This window comes from Ptychodera flava, chromosome 5 (assembly GCF_041260155.1).
Source record: "Ptychodera flava strain L36383 chromosome 5, AS_Pfla_20210202, whole genome shotgun sequence".
NCBI classification, from domain to species: domain Eukaryota; kingdom Metazoa; phylum Hemichordata; class Enteropneusta; family Ptychoderidae; genus Ptychodera; species Ptychodera flava.
Window position 1 is genome coordinate 21000269 of NC_091932.1, and position 13857 is coordinate 21014125.

Sequence of the window (13857 nt, forward strand, 5' to 3'; positions counted from 1 at the left end):
CCCCTTTTAAATGAAGAAATTTTCGAGGAACTACAGTGTAAAAATCTTGAGAAATCCTTAGCTCAAAGTCTCAAGAAATTGATTTTCCGTCAAATGCTCTTTACTATATTTGCACAAACTTCAGCCTGCAAAATAACATAGATATTACATTTCTAAATTGAACTGTTTAGTTTTCTATACTGCGAGCAAATTTCATTACAGTTTTACTTCCAGTTCCATCTGATGACACCGAAATTCAAATGCCTTTAAAACTTCGAAATCGTCGAGCGTTTGTCAGTGCCACGTTTATACGTGTGTGTGTTTTGTTTCATTCGGCGAAATATTGTTTTTCCGCGCATCTATTCTGCGCAACTTTGTGGGCTGAACATATATACTGGTGCTGGTAACTAAGGGCGTAGTATATAGTTAACAAGTAGTATATAGTTAAAACTGCATCAAAGCATGTCTGGAGCTCGAGGGAGTTAATATCTTGCCTGGAGGAATCATTTGAAGAAGTGCCTACGAGCGCCCAACTCATGACAATGTCGCAGCTGAGCTTCGGTAAGGAATTCGTTTAACTTTGTTGCTAATGTATTCTCATATTTACAAACAATTTGTTGAATAATATGCTAATCACACCTAGTGGAAATATTTGTCGACATCACGTTTTTTCGACATAAGAAGTGCTCAAGAGGTGCAACTTACAACATGCTATGACTTGATACCAGCTGAGGTCTTGATTTTTTAGTAAGATTCCATTGGGGAACTGTTAGAAGATACGCCCTTCACTAAGTGTCACAGCGTACGCAAAGAATCGGCCATACTCAGCCACTGTTTGGAATTTCATAACGAGCAAATTTACAAACATTATCAATACTCTCCCAGATAGTAGTTGATACCATCGTGACATTGCGTTGGCAGGGACTGACTTTATACATCCTTCCAAAATAACAATCAGAAAGCCATGGTCCACAGTTGCAACGGTCTCATATTGCATTTAATTTATCGTTTTTCATTATCACCATTATCATTATTATTTCATTTCTGCATTAGTAAAAAAGATATGATGATTGATGTTTTAGTAAGACTATGATAAAGCGCAAGCAATAGGCTTCTGGCAAAAGGTTAAAGGTTGGCCTAAATGTGGCAAATAATTCACAGAATGAATAAAGTAGCGTACTTACATGTTTCCTGAAAGAATTCGCGTCCAATAGGCTACTGGTCAAAGGTTATCATTTGGCCTTTTCATGGCAAATGATTCACAGAGACTTTACAGAATTCTAGGCTGTGTGTGGGTCGAGGCTGGACGGACAGCTACAGGGTCACCCGTAAATGGAATCTGTCTGGCAAGAGGGGAAACACTGTATGCGATCTTATTTGCCGATTTAATATAGGAATTTGTTAGCAAAATGAAAGAAACGACTAAAAATACGCCGGCTCTCACATAAATTTGGGTTACCAAATGATATACATCCCAACACTTGAGCATTGCTTGCCTTTAACTAAAAATAATATGCACAAGCTGTCGGGTAGCTTACGTAGTAGTTGTTCAGTACAACATTTACTAAATACGGCCTGAGTCCGCCGATACAAGTGATGTTCTCAGGAAACAACAAAAAACACGGAAACAGAGAGACTTTGAGTAACTTAGACAACAGTGACACACCGGAGTCAGAGATATACCCTGATTAAGATTGGGACGATACTGTATTCAATGAAATTGTGAATACCACAATTTCTAGGGAACCTGTTGACTTCCTGACTGTCTACACAACAACTCGAGGTAGAGCAGCGTCTATTTAGGGAAAATGTGTCTGAATTGACTAGATCAATGTTGACAATACTTGTGATGGCCATTGAAGAAAACATTATTGAAAGTCATTAAGCAGTTTTACTTCTGCCAATAACTAATTTGTATTTTTCACGAACTTTCCATGTAAAGGATTTATATCTGGATTGTCTTGACTAAAGTTGATGAAACTTTGGGACATTGTAGATACTATGATGTCATTACAAAAAGTCGGTTTTGATTTTTTAGAACGTCTAATTTCTACTTTACATATTTAATGAACTTTTCTAATTAGGGATATCTCTTCACTGACCTGTTAAAAGTCGATCGATTTAACTTGCTATGTGTGTTGAGGAAACTATGATTCAATGTTAATGAAATCGTTTATCATTTTTGCATCAGCAAGTTACTAACTTTCCCAATTAGGGATATAAGACTGGAAGGACTCTAAAAAGTTGATGAAATTTGCTATGTATATTGATGAGACAATTATGTTGTACTAGAGGAAGATATTTTGCATTTTAATGTCAGTTAATTTAAATTATGCATATCTAATGAGCTCTCACAGGACTTGACCAGAAGCAATTACACTTGCCATATAAAGTGGTGATACAATGACAGCAGTGAAAGAAATTAAGCATTCTTATTTCAGCTAATTACATATTTGCATACATAATGACCTTTGGAATTAGTCACTGGTGAAGATTGTTCATCATAATGTTTATTACACCACTTTCAATGAAGTTGCAAACATGCGACAAAAGTTTAAATTATAAATACAACAGACAAAGTCCAAGTACATGTAATTGCATATCGCTTTACCTTTTCATAGAACTTTTATTTTTCGATAAACAAACGCAACATATTTTGGGGTTTAGTAAGCTGTTGACTGCCTACAAAGTGACTTGATTTTCAAATGTCGTTTCCAAGGTTACAGCGCATGCGTCTTTGCCTCTTACTATGGAAACGCGTTAGCAATACGCTAGTGGCCAAAGGTTATCGTTTCGACCTTCCATGACAAACCACTCACAGAATAAAGTTGTATGCTCACACGAGACCGTACAGCTTTCAAGGGAAGATGGGCGGAGTTTGATCGACAACTAAAGGGTCCCCTGCGTACCGAATGTGTTTGGATTGGAGCCTTGACTACTGTATATCCGATGCTGTTTACCTGTTATATTAACTTAAGGTGTATTTAGTAAAAACTACACAATTGAGAACAAAGTACGTACACCTGTATCAAACGTTTTTGGAAGACTTAAAGGTCATCGCTAGCACTTTGGGATTGTAAATCTGCCAACGGACAATAAAACTGGCGTATGGCCAAAAGATATACGGCGTCATGTTAGCATAGAAACGATATATTATTTAAAATCTGCCGTGCAGGCTTGACTCGTTCTCTTCTCTTGCGAATGAAAAGTTACAACTTGCAACATATATAAAAACCTCAAGGAGTGCGACTCCTCAGCCTAACATGGTGGATTTAGGGTGACAAGCAGACTCTAAGAAGTTGGGTTGTCGGGGAAGAAAATTGCGAACGAAATTTGAGCATTGCGAGCAAATCGAATACAATCAATTCCTTTGATCTCAAAAACTGGTTACCACCATGGTATTTGGTATTAAGGAGCCGGCATTATTTACGACCTAAGAGTCAGAGGAATGGGGAGAGGGGCACTGTACTAGTACCCGATGAACTGTAACGGTAACTCAAATAATCTTCCGTCGTAAAATATTATGACTGAATTAGAAAAATAACAAATCTGAAACTTATCGAAAATCCTGACCCTCATTTTCGACGACTGATCATCGTTGCTAATTTACAAAAAGCAAGACTGCTATGATTTTAAAAATTCCGATCTAATATCATAATGATGAAAAAAACCAGGCCCAGCAACTTGTAACATCTGTCTCGATTTTACAGGTTTTACCCCAAAACACGATTGAACTAAATTGGGAGAATTGGATTATTTAATTTAGCTTGAAGTTGCAATATTACCAATTGCCCATAAGAACCAGTGTATTGCTAAAAAAGAAAAGCAGACGAGCTTACATTTGCACTTTAAACCAACATCACTTAACTATCCAATTACCCAAATTAGTTCCAATCGTGTTCAAAGTTGCTCGTTTGAATCGTGTGTCGTCAATCGATTGTAATGTTAGCGCATTGTATATGGTTTACGACAGGTACAGGTAAGTAACATGACTGTTTATGGTCGTCGGAAGCCTTGGGAAAATGAAGAGGCGATATGTAGGTTTGCTTCAGCGTAACTTTAATATGGATCAGACTAAGGATCTATCTCATACAAAAATGCCATGTCTTGCTTGATCAAGTCGGCTGTCTCTTATGATGTGATCTATCAATGTCCACGCGGAAAGGACTTCGTACAGGCGTCCGTGGCTTGTCTACCACCACGAGCATCACTGCAAACGTCTCTTTATCCGTGTCCGTTGTACAATTACAAAAGTCACATGTTACTGAAAGAATGGAAGAATTGTAAATACTCCAACTTGAACTTCAATTACCGTTTATCAGCCATTCTTCGTCAATTGCAAGGCAGGTGTTTCTAGAATTCACATGATCGTGGGACAATAACTTCTTGGATCTAGTCTATATTGGTCAAAACAAGTGTCATTGTCAATTATTACTTTTCAATTCAATGTTGTAATATAGATAGACCAGGCATTGATTGAAAATGCTCCCGTGTTGCAGTATTTATTGCGAGGCAGTTTTCTGTAAACTTGAACTTTTGCTACAAGTTTGCAACTTCATCGAATTGTTATGATCAACATCACAAATAATACGCTTCACAAAGTTCCTCCAGTTTATCACTAATTTTGAAAAAAAATCAATATATATACAAGTTACCGATCAGCTGACAAAGCGACTTTCAGCAACTTTGGCCAAGTTCTTCCAATGGATGTGCTAAATTCCAAAATGTGTAAATTATCAATTATAGCTGACAGGAAAATGCAAAATATCTTCCACTAATACGATATCACTGTCTTATCAATATGAAAAGTAAGTTCCACAAAACTTCGGTAAAGTTCTTCCAGTTTTGTGTCCGTAATTGGGAAAGCTCGTTAAATAAGCACATTAATAACAAGGTGATGTAAAATGCTAAAAGACTTTCATTAGTATTTAACATAGTATCTTCAATGTACAGAGCAAGTTTCGTGGATTTTTATCGAGAGAATTCAAATATCTATCCCTATGAGGAAATTTTTATTTCACAATATGCAAATTAGTAATTTCAAAAAGCTAAATGACTTTCACTACTTGAAACCATAGAATCCGCATAATCATCTTTGAGGAGTTTTTCCATCTTCACTAACTCCCCCAACACACAGCATATTTTTTTCATCATTGCATTTCGTACGCGCTACTGGAACATCATCATGTGGCCGTCGAGTGTGTAACTCCTACCCGCATACTTTTACTACCAATTTCATTCAGGGCAGCGTGGTAGAGTCAATGTTATGTATTTGCGAAACAAAGCGTCGCCTAGGTGATCGCTTTGCTGAACACCTTTGCACCGTGACCGACAACAAACTTGCATACCCGGTGGCGAAACATTTCTGTACACCACCCCATCGTGGTCGATCTGACATGGTAGTGTCTGCTATTATTTCCACCACCGACTCTACCCGCCATAAACTCTAACAGGCTACAGTTTTTAAACTTCGCACTCTGGCACCAGCCGGTATGAATGCGTATTTTGTGATCGTTCTCTTAAACAGTGTTTGATTGGCTCTTTTAATTTCTTGTTTTTCCACGTTTCTCTAGCGGGTTTTAGTACTGACGAAGGGTTGCATCCGAAACGTTTGTGTGTTTTGATTCTCTTCGATTTGCAAGTGTTTTATTTCCCGCTGGTCGGTCAGTATTTTACTGTATTTGTTTTAACTTGTTGCAGTTTTTTATCCCCTGCCTTTTAACAACTATTTCATCTCCAACTGGTCGGTCAATCGTGTCACAGTCTTGAATTTCTCACATCGGCGTATATTTTCCACCAAGTACCGAGTGACATGAACAGGGTTTTATGATGTTGATTTATGCTGTAATATCTCCCAAGTCAGTATTTTACACGTCAGCATCTTTAATTTAAGAAAGTGGCGTGATTGTACATACGTACAGCGCGTGATGTTTCAAGGTGACCATCAAGGTGGCAATAAAAGTGACTGTAAGTTTGCAGAGTCAACATATCATGGAGAGTCAGGATTTCGTTGTATCACGAGATGGTGTGTCAATACAATACAATGTGTATTACCGTTAGAGTAAAGGTAGATTACGTAAGAGAGTAAATGAGAAATGACATTCATTCAGAGGGGGAGACGTTGAGAGAAGATGATGAGAGAGTTTAAGTTGTAACTCGGGCTGAGTTCCCGTGCAGTAAATAAAGCCATCAATCTCAATTCTACCGGCGTGTTCGTCTTCAATTACACAGTATTACGGTCCCGTGTGGCACCTCGGATATCTTGTAAGGGACCGTTCAGTTTTTACGGCCGGGGGGGGGGGCGGCAAAATCCAGGGGAGGGGGGTCATCGTAATTTTGGAATCCGCGAAGGGGGGGGGTCATCGCTTTTTCACTGGTAGGAAAGGGGGGTCACCACATTTTCAAAAAGATAATACCTACAATAAAGTTCACTTTATGCCATGGCCATGATCGACCCTCTTTACCAGCGGGGCGCCTTCGGCGGCCCACTACAATAAATATACTTTATGTATAACCCATGACCCTCTTAACGGGCAGACGCCTTTGGCGGCCCACTCCAATTAGGTTTACTTCATGCAATGGCCATGATCGACCCTCTTTACCGGCGGGCCGTCTGCGGCAGCCTACTACTACAATAAATTGACTTTATTGTAATACCCCATGACCATCTTAACGGCCGGACGCCTTTAGCGGCCCTGTCCAGTAAAGTTTACTTTATGCAATGGCCATGATCGACCCTCTTTACCAGTGGGCCACTTTTGTGGCCCACTAGAATAAACTTGACTTTACGTAATGGCCCATGACCTCTTAACCAGAGGGCTGCCTTTGGCAAACCACTCCAATACAATTTACTTTATACAATGTCCATGGACATAAGTTGTCTATTGAAATGAAGTTAAAAATTGCCTTACAGTCGTCCTAATTAACAGACGTTTGCATGGATGTGGCTGAGAAGTTTGTGTACTGGCATCTCTGCTACACGAATAAAGTGCGCCGCGTACCAGAGTTCAAATCCAAACCGTGCGGGTAAATTTGACTTATGGGTTTTGGTTATTTTTCAGCGGGGGGGGGGGGGGGGGGGGTCATCAAATTTTTTCGTCTGACAAAGGGGGGGGGTTTCATCTTTTTTTCACGAAAAATGCAGGGGGGTCTATATTTTTTTGAACACCGCCGACAAGATTTTGCCGGCCCCCAGGCCGTAAAAACTGAACGGTCCCTAAGGACTGGACGATATACGAATACTGTTCGCAACAGACAGCTTAAGGCTATTCCCCAGTAAGACCCAGAGTGAAGCTGAACACAGTTGCAACAATGCTTTACTTATTAATTACCATATGTATGTATGTATGTATGTATGTATGTATGTATGTATGTATGTATGTATGTATGTATGTATGTATGTATGTATGTATGTATGTATGTATGTATGTATGTATGTATGTATGTATGTATGTATGTATGTATGTACGTACGTACGTACGTACGTACGTACGTATGTATGTATGTATGTATGTATGTATGTATGTATGTATGTATGTATGTATGTGTATGTATGTATGCATGCATGTATGTATGGATGTATGTATGTATGGATGTATGTATGTATGTATATGTGTATGTATGTGTGTATTTGTGTATGTATGCACGTACGCACATATACACAGATATCCTTAAAGAGAATTATAGTCATCAAAATCTAAGATTGCGAGATTCATGTAACTTAAGTACTTTGTACTTGGAATTATTTTTGTTATTATATACCATATATATATGATATATATATATATATATATATATATATATATATATATATATATATATATATATATATATATATATATATATATATATATATATATATATATATATATATATATATATATAATATACACATGCGCTTGCAATCGTCCATGTATTTTTTTGTGTATCGCCGCTTAACTATATATATTTATCAGTTATCGGTTTTATCTCTGAACTATGCAATGTGCGTAAATGTGTAAATTAAATTTCATTTTCGCTCCTTTATTCAATAGAATTGCGCACTTTAGTTTCATAGAGAATGTAATGAACAAGAAGTGTTAGGAATATTTTGCCGATGTAATGATTAGATTTTGACAGAAAGGGGTTTTGCCATGTTATGACTTCTACTGCTAGAACTGCAAAGCACAGTATATTTCGTTGGCTGACACATGACCAGAAAGCACCGATCTAAAACGATTACATGTTGACGTAGTACCCTTCCATTCTTGATTAAAGAAATAACAAGATAATATAATTGTGCTTGTTTCCTTAGCTAACAAGAAATGACATAACTTTAATTTGTAGGTGCTTCAAGTACTACAAGAACTGTCCGATCGACGTCCTCGGATTCGTCGACAGGTAAGACTGCCAATACCTGTGTAATTCTTTAATGAATTCGGTGATCTGTGTTGTTCGCACATATTTGTTTGGATTTACTTTACAATCTTGAACCATTTCTTTGCTTTTCGCGTACAGTTAGTCTCTCGCTCGCCTTAAATGAGGCCATGGACCTTATTAATTGTAATGCGTCCTGAACTTCCACCTTGCTTTCGTCACGAACACTGTATTTGTCAATGGCTTTCTTTGCATTGACAATAATAAAATTCATTAAACTAATTTGGCATGACCCGGTTTAACTTGTAAAATGGAACGTCTTCAGATTATACTATGAAGCACTGGGTGGTATATATGTAGACAAAATGGCATAAGAATAAACTAATTTTCACCAAAACAATTTCCCTACACCAATAATCAAAGGGACTAACATCTATACTTTGCCAAAGTATCTGGACTGTGTTTTATACACACTGGAAAAGTAAAATGATAAAATACCGTCTCATAAATCAAATACACACAGGTAGTAACACTGGGGAAAGATGAAAGTCCACTTGGGTGGGGAGGAGAGTTTTTGTGCAATGGTTTACCTTATTTGATTTTATTAATTTTGACTGTGATATTTCAAATAAAGAGTTCAACTCCACAACGTCTGACTGCTTATTATATAAACGACAAGTCCTTATCTCCTCTCCAACTTGTGTATACACCACTGTAATTGCTCCGAAAACATTGCCAACTTGCTAATCCGCTGTCCGTATCAGCGGATTAAGTGATTGAGTCAACACCACAGCCATCCCACACGTCCTTATTTTAATGTGTTAATATAAACCAATACTGAATCACCTCGTATCTTCCTCTGTGCACTATCAAAAGACCAAATTAATCCATGCTACAGAACGTAAATGGTGGTACTTCTGCCTCAACTCTATCTGCCGGCAAGTCAACCATCATCTGTTCACATGGCACTGCTTGATACCGTTAGCACGTGACACAACTTCTAACGAATCTCTTCGCCAACTGACTCGATCCAGTACCCCTCTCTCACCTTTGCCAATATGGCATTTCTTCGCAAATGACCAACAGTGGAATGGTCATCCTGGACAATCATGACTGATACTTGTGCATTCTTTGGTAATACTAGTGGTTGCATTGTCTCATGGGGTAGGTCTGCTTCTTTGAGTCTACCACCAACACAGATAAGACCCTTATCTGTCAACGCAAGATGGTATTTGAAAAGCGGACTTCTTTCTTGAGACTGTCTTGCCCTTGGACAGAGCTTCCATCTCTTCATTATGTGCGTTATTTAGAATGGCCTTCACTATAGCTACTTAACTCTCATTTAACATCTTTGGAGTCAAGCGCAGAACAGATTCTTCCACTTTCTCTTCTAATCTTCCAATCAACTTCAAAAACTTCTTCTTAGCCAAGATGACCCATGACACCACTCTCTTTTTAATTTCCACCAACCAGAGATTCTTGTCACCAAAGAATCAATGACTGAAGTATCATCAGATTGAATGGTCACACAGCTAGTCTTCACTTCTGGATCATTCTCCTCCATCTGCATGGAAATCACTTGCTCCGGCCATTCATCTTCCTTCTGCCACAGAAAGTCTGGTCCACGAAGCCAATTTCTATCATTCAGCTCTCTGGTTGTCTTAACACCTCTTGAAGCCAAGTCTGCAAGATTCAACTTTGTATCCACATAGTGCCACTGCTCAGGAACTGAAGCTTCTCTGATTAGCTGAACAAGGTTTGCAACAAACGTGTGGTATCTTGCTCTGTCATTCATGATATATCTCAGAGCTGCTGTGCTGTCTGTCCAGTACAGTCTTGTCAATCTTAAAGTCTTACTCTCTTTGAACTATAGCGACCACTTTCACTGCTAATCTAGGTATAGTTACCTTCTTCAAAGGAGTCACTCTTGCCTTGGCAAACATAAATGAACAATGTATGTGGCCATTTGCATTGATCTGTCTGATATAGATAACACAGCCATACCCAACTGCACTGGCATCAGCAAAGGTATGCAACTCTCTGTATGCCACCTTTTCAGATTCTGCTGTCACATGGCATCGAGCAATCTTTACTTCTTCCAAGTCTTCGATGCTCATCTTCCAGGTCTACCACTTTCTAAAGATATCATCACTTGGTTCGTCATCTCATCTTGTTTGAACATCTCTTGAAGCAGTCTTTGCAGGAATATAAAGAGGTGCTATAAAACCCAAAGGGTCATAAATGGAGCTTAATACTGACATAATTGGCCTTCTTGTCCCCTCTGTCTTCATGATTTGGCACTTAACTGGAACTCATCCATCTCCGCATTACATAAGAACCCAAGTGCTCTTTCTCTAGGAAGCTGTGATGATTCCAGGTCTAGGTCAATCAGCTCGTTAGCTCGAGCCATCACTGAGATTTCTTCAACACTTCTCTCTCATTATTTGACCAATTGGTTAAGTTGAAGCCTTGGCACAAAGATTTTTAGCTCATTTACCAAGTGAATGGCCTTTTCAGCATTTTCAACAGTTACTGTTTTTAATTTTATTCCATCATCCATGTAGTAATTATTATGTAGAGCATTGACTGCCTCTTGACTGGAATTACATCTATTGTCTGCATCAGTTCTCCTGAGGCTATAATTACAGCATGATGGTGCAGACACCTCTTCAACAGATGCACACCCATAAGGTACACCTTAGCCTTCTGATTCATATCGCCCTTTGGCCACCATAAAATTCTCAGCAGGTATCGTTGTCTCTCAGAAACATGCACTCAATGCCACTCAAGAAGGCTACAGGAAACTCTCTAAACCTCATCAGCACTCCCTGAAGATCATTCATCAGATTTGGACCGGGAAGCAGAACATCATTTAGAGATATCCCACAACACTTTGCACAATCAAACACCACTCTGATCTTATCCGGCTTTCTTGGATGGTACACCCCATGATGTGATATGTATCATTCTCTTCCCTCCTTTGGTTTCTCCCCATCCGAAACTTCTTCTGCATACCAACTGGCAATTACTTTCTCCATGAAGTCTATATAATGTGCTTTAAATTGTCGATTCTTATTGGCAGACTTTTCAACCATAGTTCTGCCATCTGTCGGTAATCGAGTAATCTCAAATAAAATTTTGATCTCTGAGAGGAAAATCCACCTGATACTGACCATTAACCATCTTACAAGAGCTATTCATCACATCTATAAAACGCATGTCTTCCCATGACATTTCTCTTCTATCATCTACTCTTCTCTCTGGGAAGTCATAGTTCAGACTTTATTTATACAACTTCTCCAAACTACTGTCAGTAATGACATAATTACTGCAGTTCTTCCCCTTTCAAGTCTTCTTAACACCCCAAGGCACCCATCATAGTGGGTGTTTGTTGCATAAGGACTTCCTGGTGTCTTCACATCTATACGTGCATAGGCTGCTGGAACATTGTTACCAATAAGTAAATCAATACTGCTGTTGATCTTCAGTCTAGGGAGGTCAACATTGCTAAGGTGTTCCCAGGCAGAAATATCCCTCTGGAAAGGTATGTGCCACTCCTCAACAGGTAAACTTGCCTTTGTTAATATAGGAGGCAGTTTCACTGGAACCCCTTCACCACTTATGACCTCTATCTTCAGAACGAATATCACTCATGTTGGAATTTCACATAGAGCATGCACCCATTGTCTTCAAGGCAAGAGTCATCCTGGTACCAGGTGCCTGCAACTCCTGTGCTGAACCTTCAGTACAGAACGATACATTACTACCAGGATCTGAAATGGATTAAATCTTACTGTCTTAGACCCCAAAATCACCTTCACTGGAACAATTGGCATTGTACAACCACCACGACTTACAGTATGAGCACTCGTCTGCTGATCAGCAGTCATTGTACTTTTGGTAGGTTGGTTGTCACTCTTCTGCTCCTTTTGTTGATTGAAATCATGTAAGACTTTGTGATCATTACCATTTTACACATCACAGGTTATCTTCGATTTGCATCTAGTGGCAACATGTTTCTTTCTTAAACACTTGCAACACACCTTCAATATTCTCACCAGATCTCTCCTGTCTTTCAGGCCCATCGTCTCAAGTTTTGGACAGGTGGCTAGGCATCTCAACACCAATATTCAGACAAACATTGTCAACATTTGTTGCAGCAGCAACCTTGCCCTGTGTGCGGTTCCTTTCTATCTTATGTCAGAAACCAAGTTATCTATCTCTTCTACAAATTTGTTCATTAGCTTGGTTACTTCTAACTGGGAGATCTTTACAAGGTCATTGAAACCAATTCTCTTTTCCTTCTCACGAAGACTTTTGGCAATACTTCTTCATCTTTCATGCAAGTGAATAGGCAAATTTTGAATAATGTGCTTCAAGTTCTCTGAATACTCAAGTACACAAGAACTACCAACACAACCGATTGCAACTTCACATTCTTTCGAGAACACTGTAAACTCATCCAGGGCTTTTGGATCGTCTGCTCAAATAGGTGGCCAGGATAATACCTTCTTCACATGTAAATCAGCAATTGCCTCAGGATCACCGTATCTTCTATTTGGCTCTTTCATTGCAGCTAGGTAGCCAACGATTTGCAACATCAGCATCAAGGTATGAGAAACCAACCACAATAAGATGAGTTTCAACTATAGTCAATTGCTCTACAAAAGCTATCCTCTCATCATTCGAGCACAGTCCCTCTGAATTGTCGCTTGAACTTATTGGGTCGAACAGTCACCATCAAACTTTATTATTTCAAGTTCAGGATTCTGTATTTCAATCAAAACATCGCTAAGTACCTTGTCAGGGTCATTTGATTTCTTAGGTATTACTTCAACTTTTGACATTGTCTAATTCTCTGTTGTCATTCTGGTGACAGTGGTTTGAACGCTCTTGATCTTCGTTTGAATCATTGTTATCACTGTTTTCACTGCTGACATACTGGCTGTCAATATCACTTTCAATCTCGTCCAGTAGTCTTGATCTCATGTGACTCATGTGCTTGGTGCTGTAGTTCTATTTCTAACAATGCCAACTTCTTTTCAAACTCTTTAGCCTTTTCAACTGATTTTGCTGAGGCATTTTGCTGTTCATTGATGTTTTGTACTTTGCTATAAAGCCTGCTTTGGTGACTGAAGAACTTGCTGGTGTGATGGCTCGTTGCTCCTCTGATTTAGTTGATAAACAGTTTTCTATTTTGGATTTCACACTTGTTATCAAAACATTCTTTTAATCATACCAATGTTCACAGTGTTCAGCATGGGCATCTTCCCTCAACAAAGCACAATACTTATCATTGGCCTTAATAAATTGCTCATATTTGTCCATCCACTTGGCGTAGTGTCCTTCTGCACTTTCTATTGGCTGATTTTCTGCTATAACAGATTTTATCTCCTCTGATACAAACTTCAGACCCCTCCACTCTTCTCCAAGAGCTTTGTACTTTACCTCTTCAGCATACCCCTTGGGTTAGCAACCTAGATCTTTTGTCATCTTCCGTTTTGAAGAATATTCCTGCACCAA

The 13857-nt window shown here is 38.9% G+C and overlaps 1 protein-coding gene across 1 annotated transcript in view; it reads left to right on the forward strand.

The window, feature by feature from the left end:
* The first annotated feature begins 432 nt into the window (after positions 1 to 432).
* LOC139133227 (uncharacterized) overlaps positions 433 to 13857 on the forward strand; it is a 56807-nt gene continuing 43382 nt past the window's right edge. Inside the window, exons 1-2 of the mRNA XM_070699717.1 lie at positions 433 to 540; positions 8305 to 8358. Coding sequence (XP_070555818.1) covers positions 516 to 540; positions 8305 to 8358 — 79 coding nt within the window. The 5' untranslated portion in view covers positions 433 to 515. The remainder of the gene's footprint in view (positions 541 to 8304; positions 8359 to 13857) is intronic.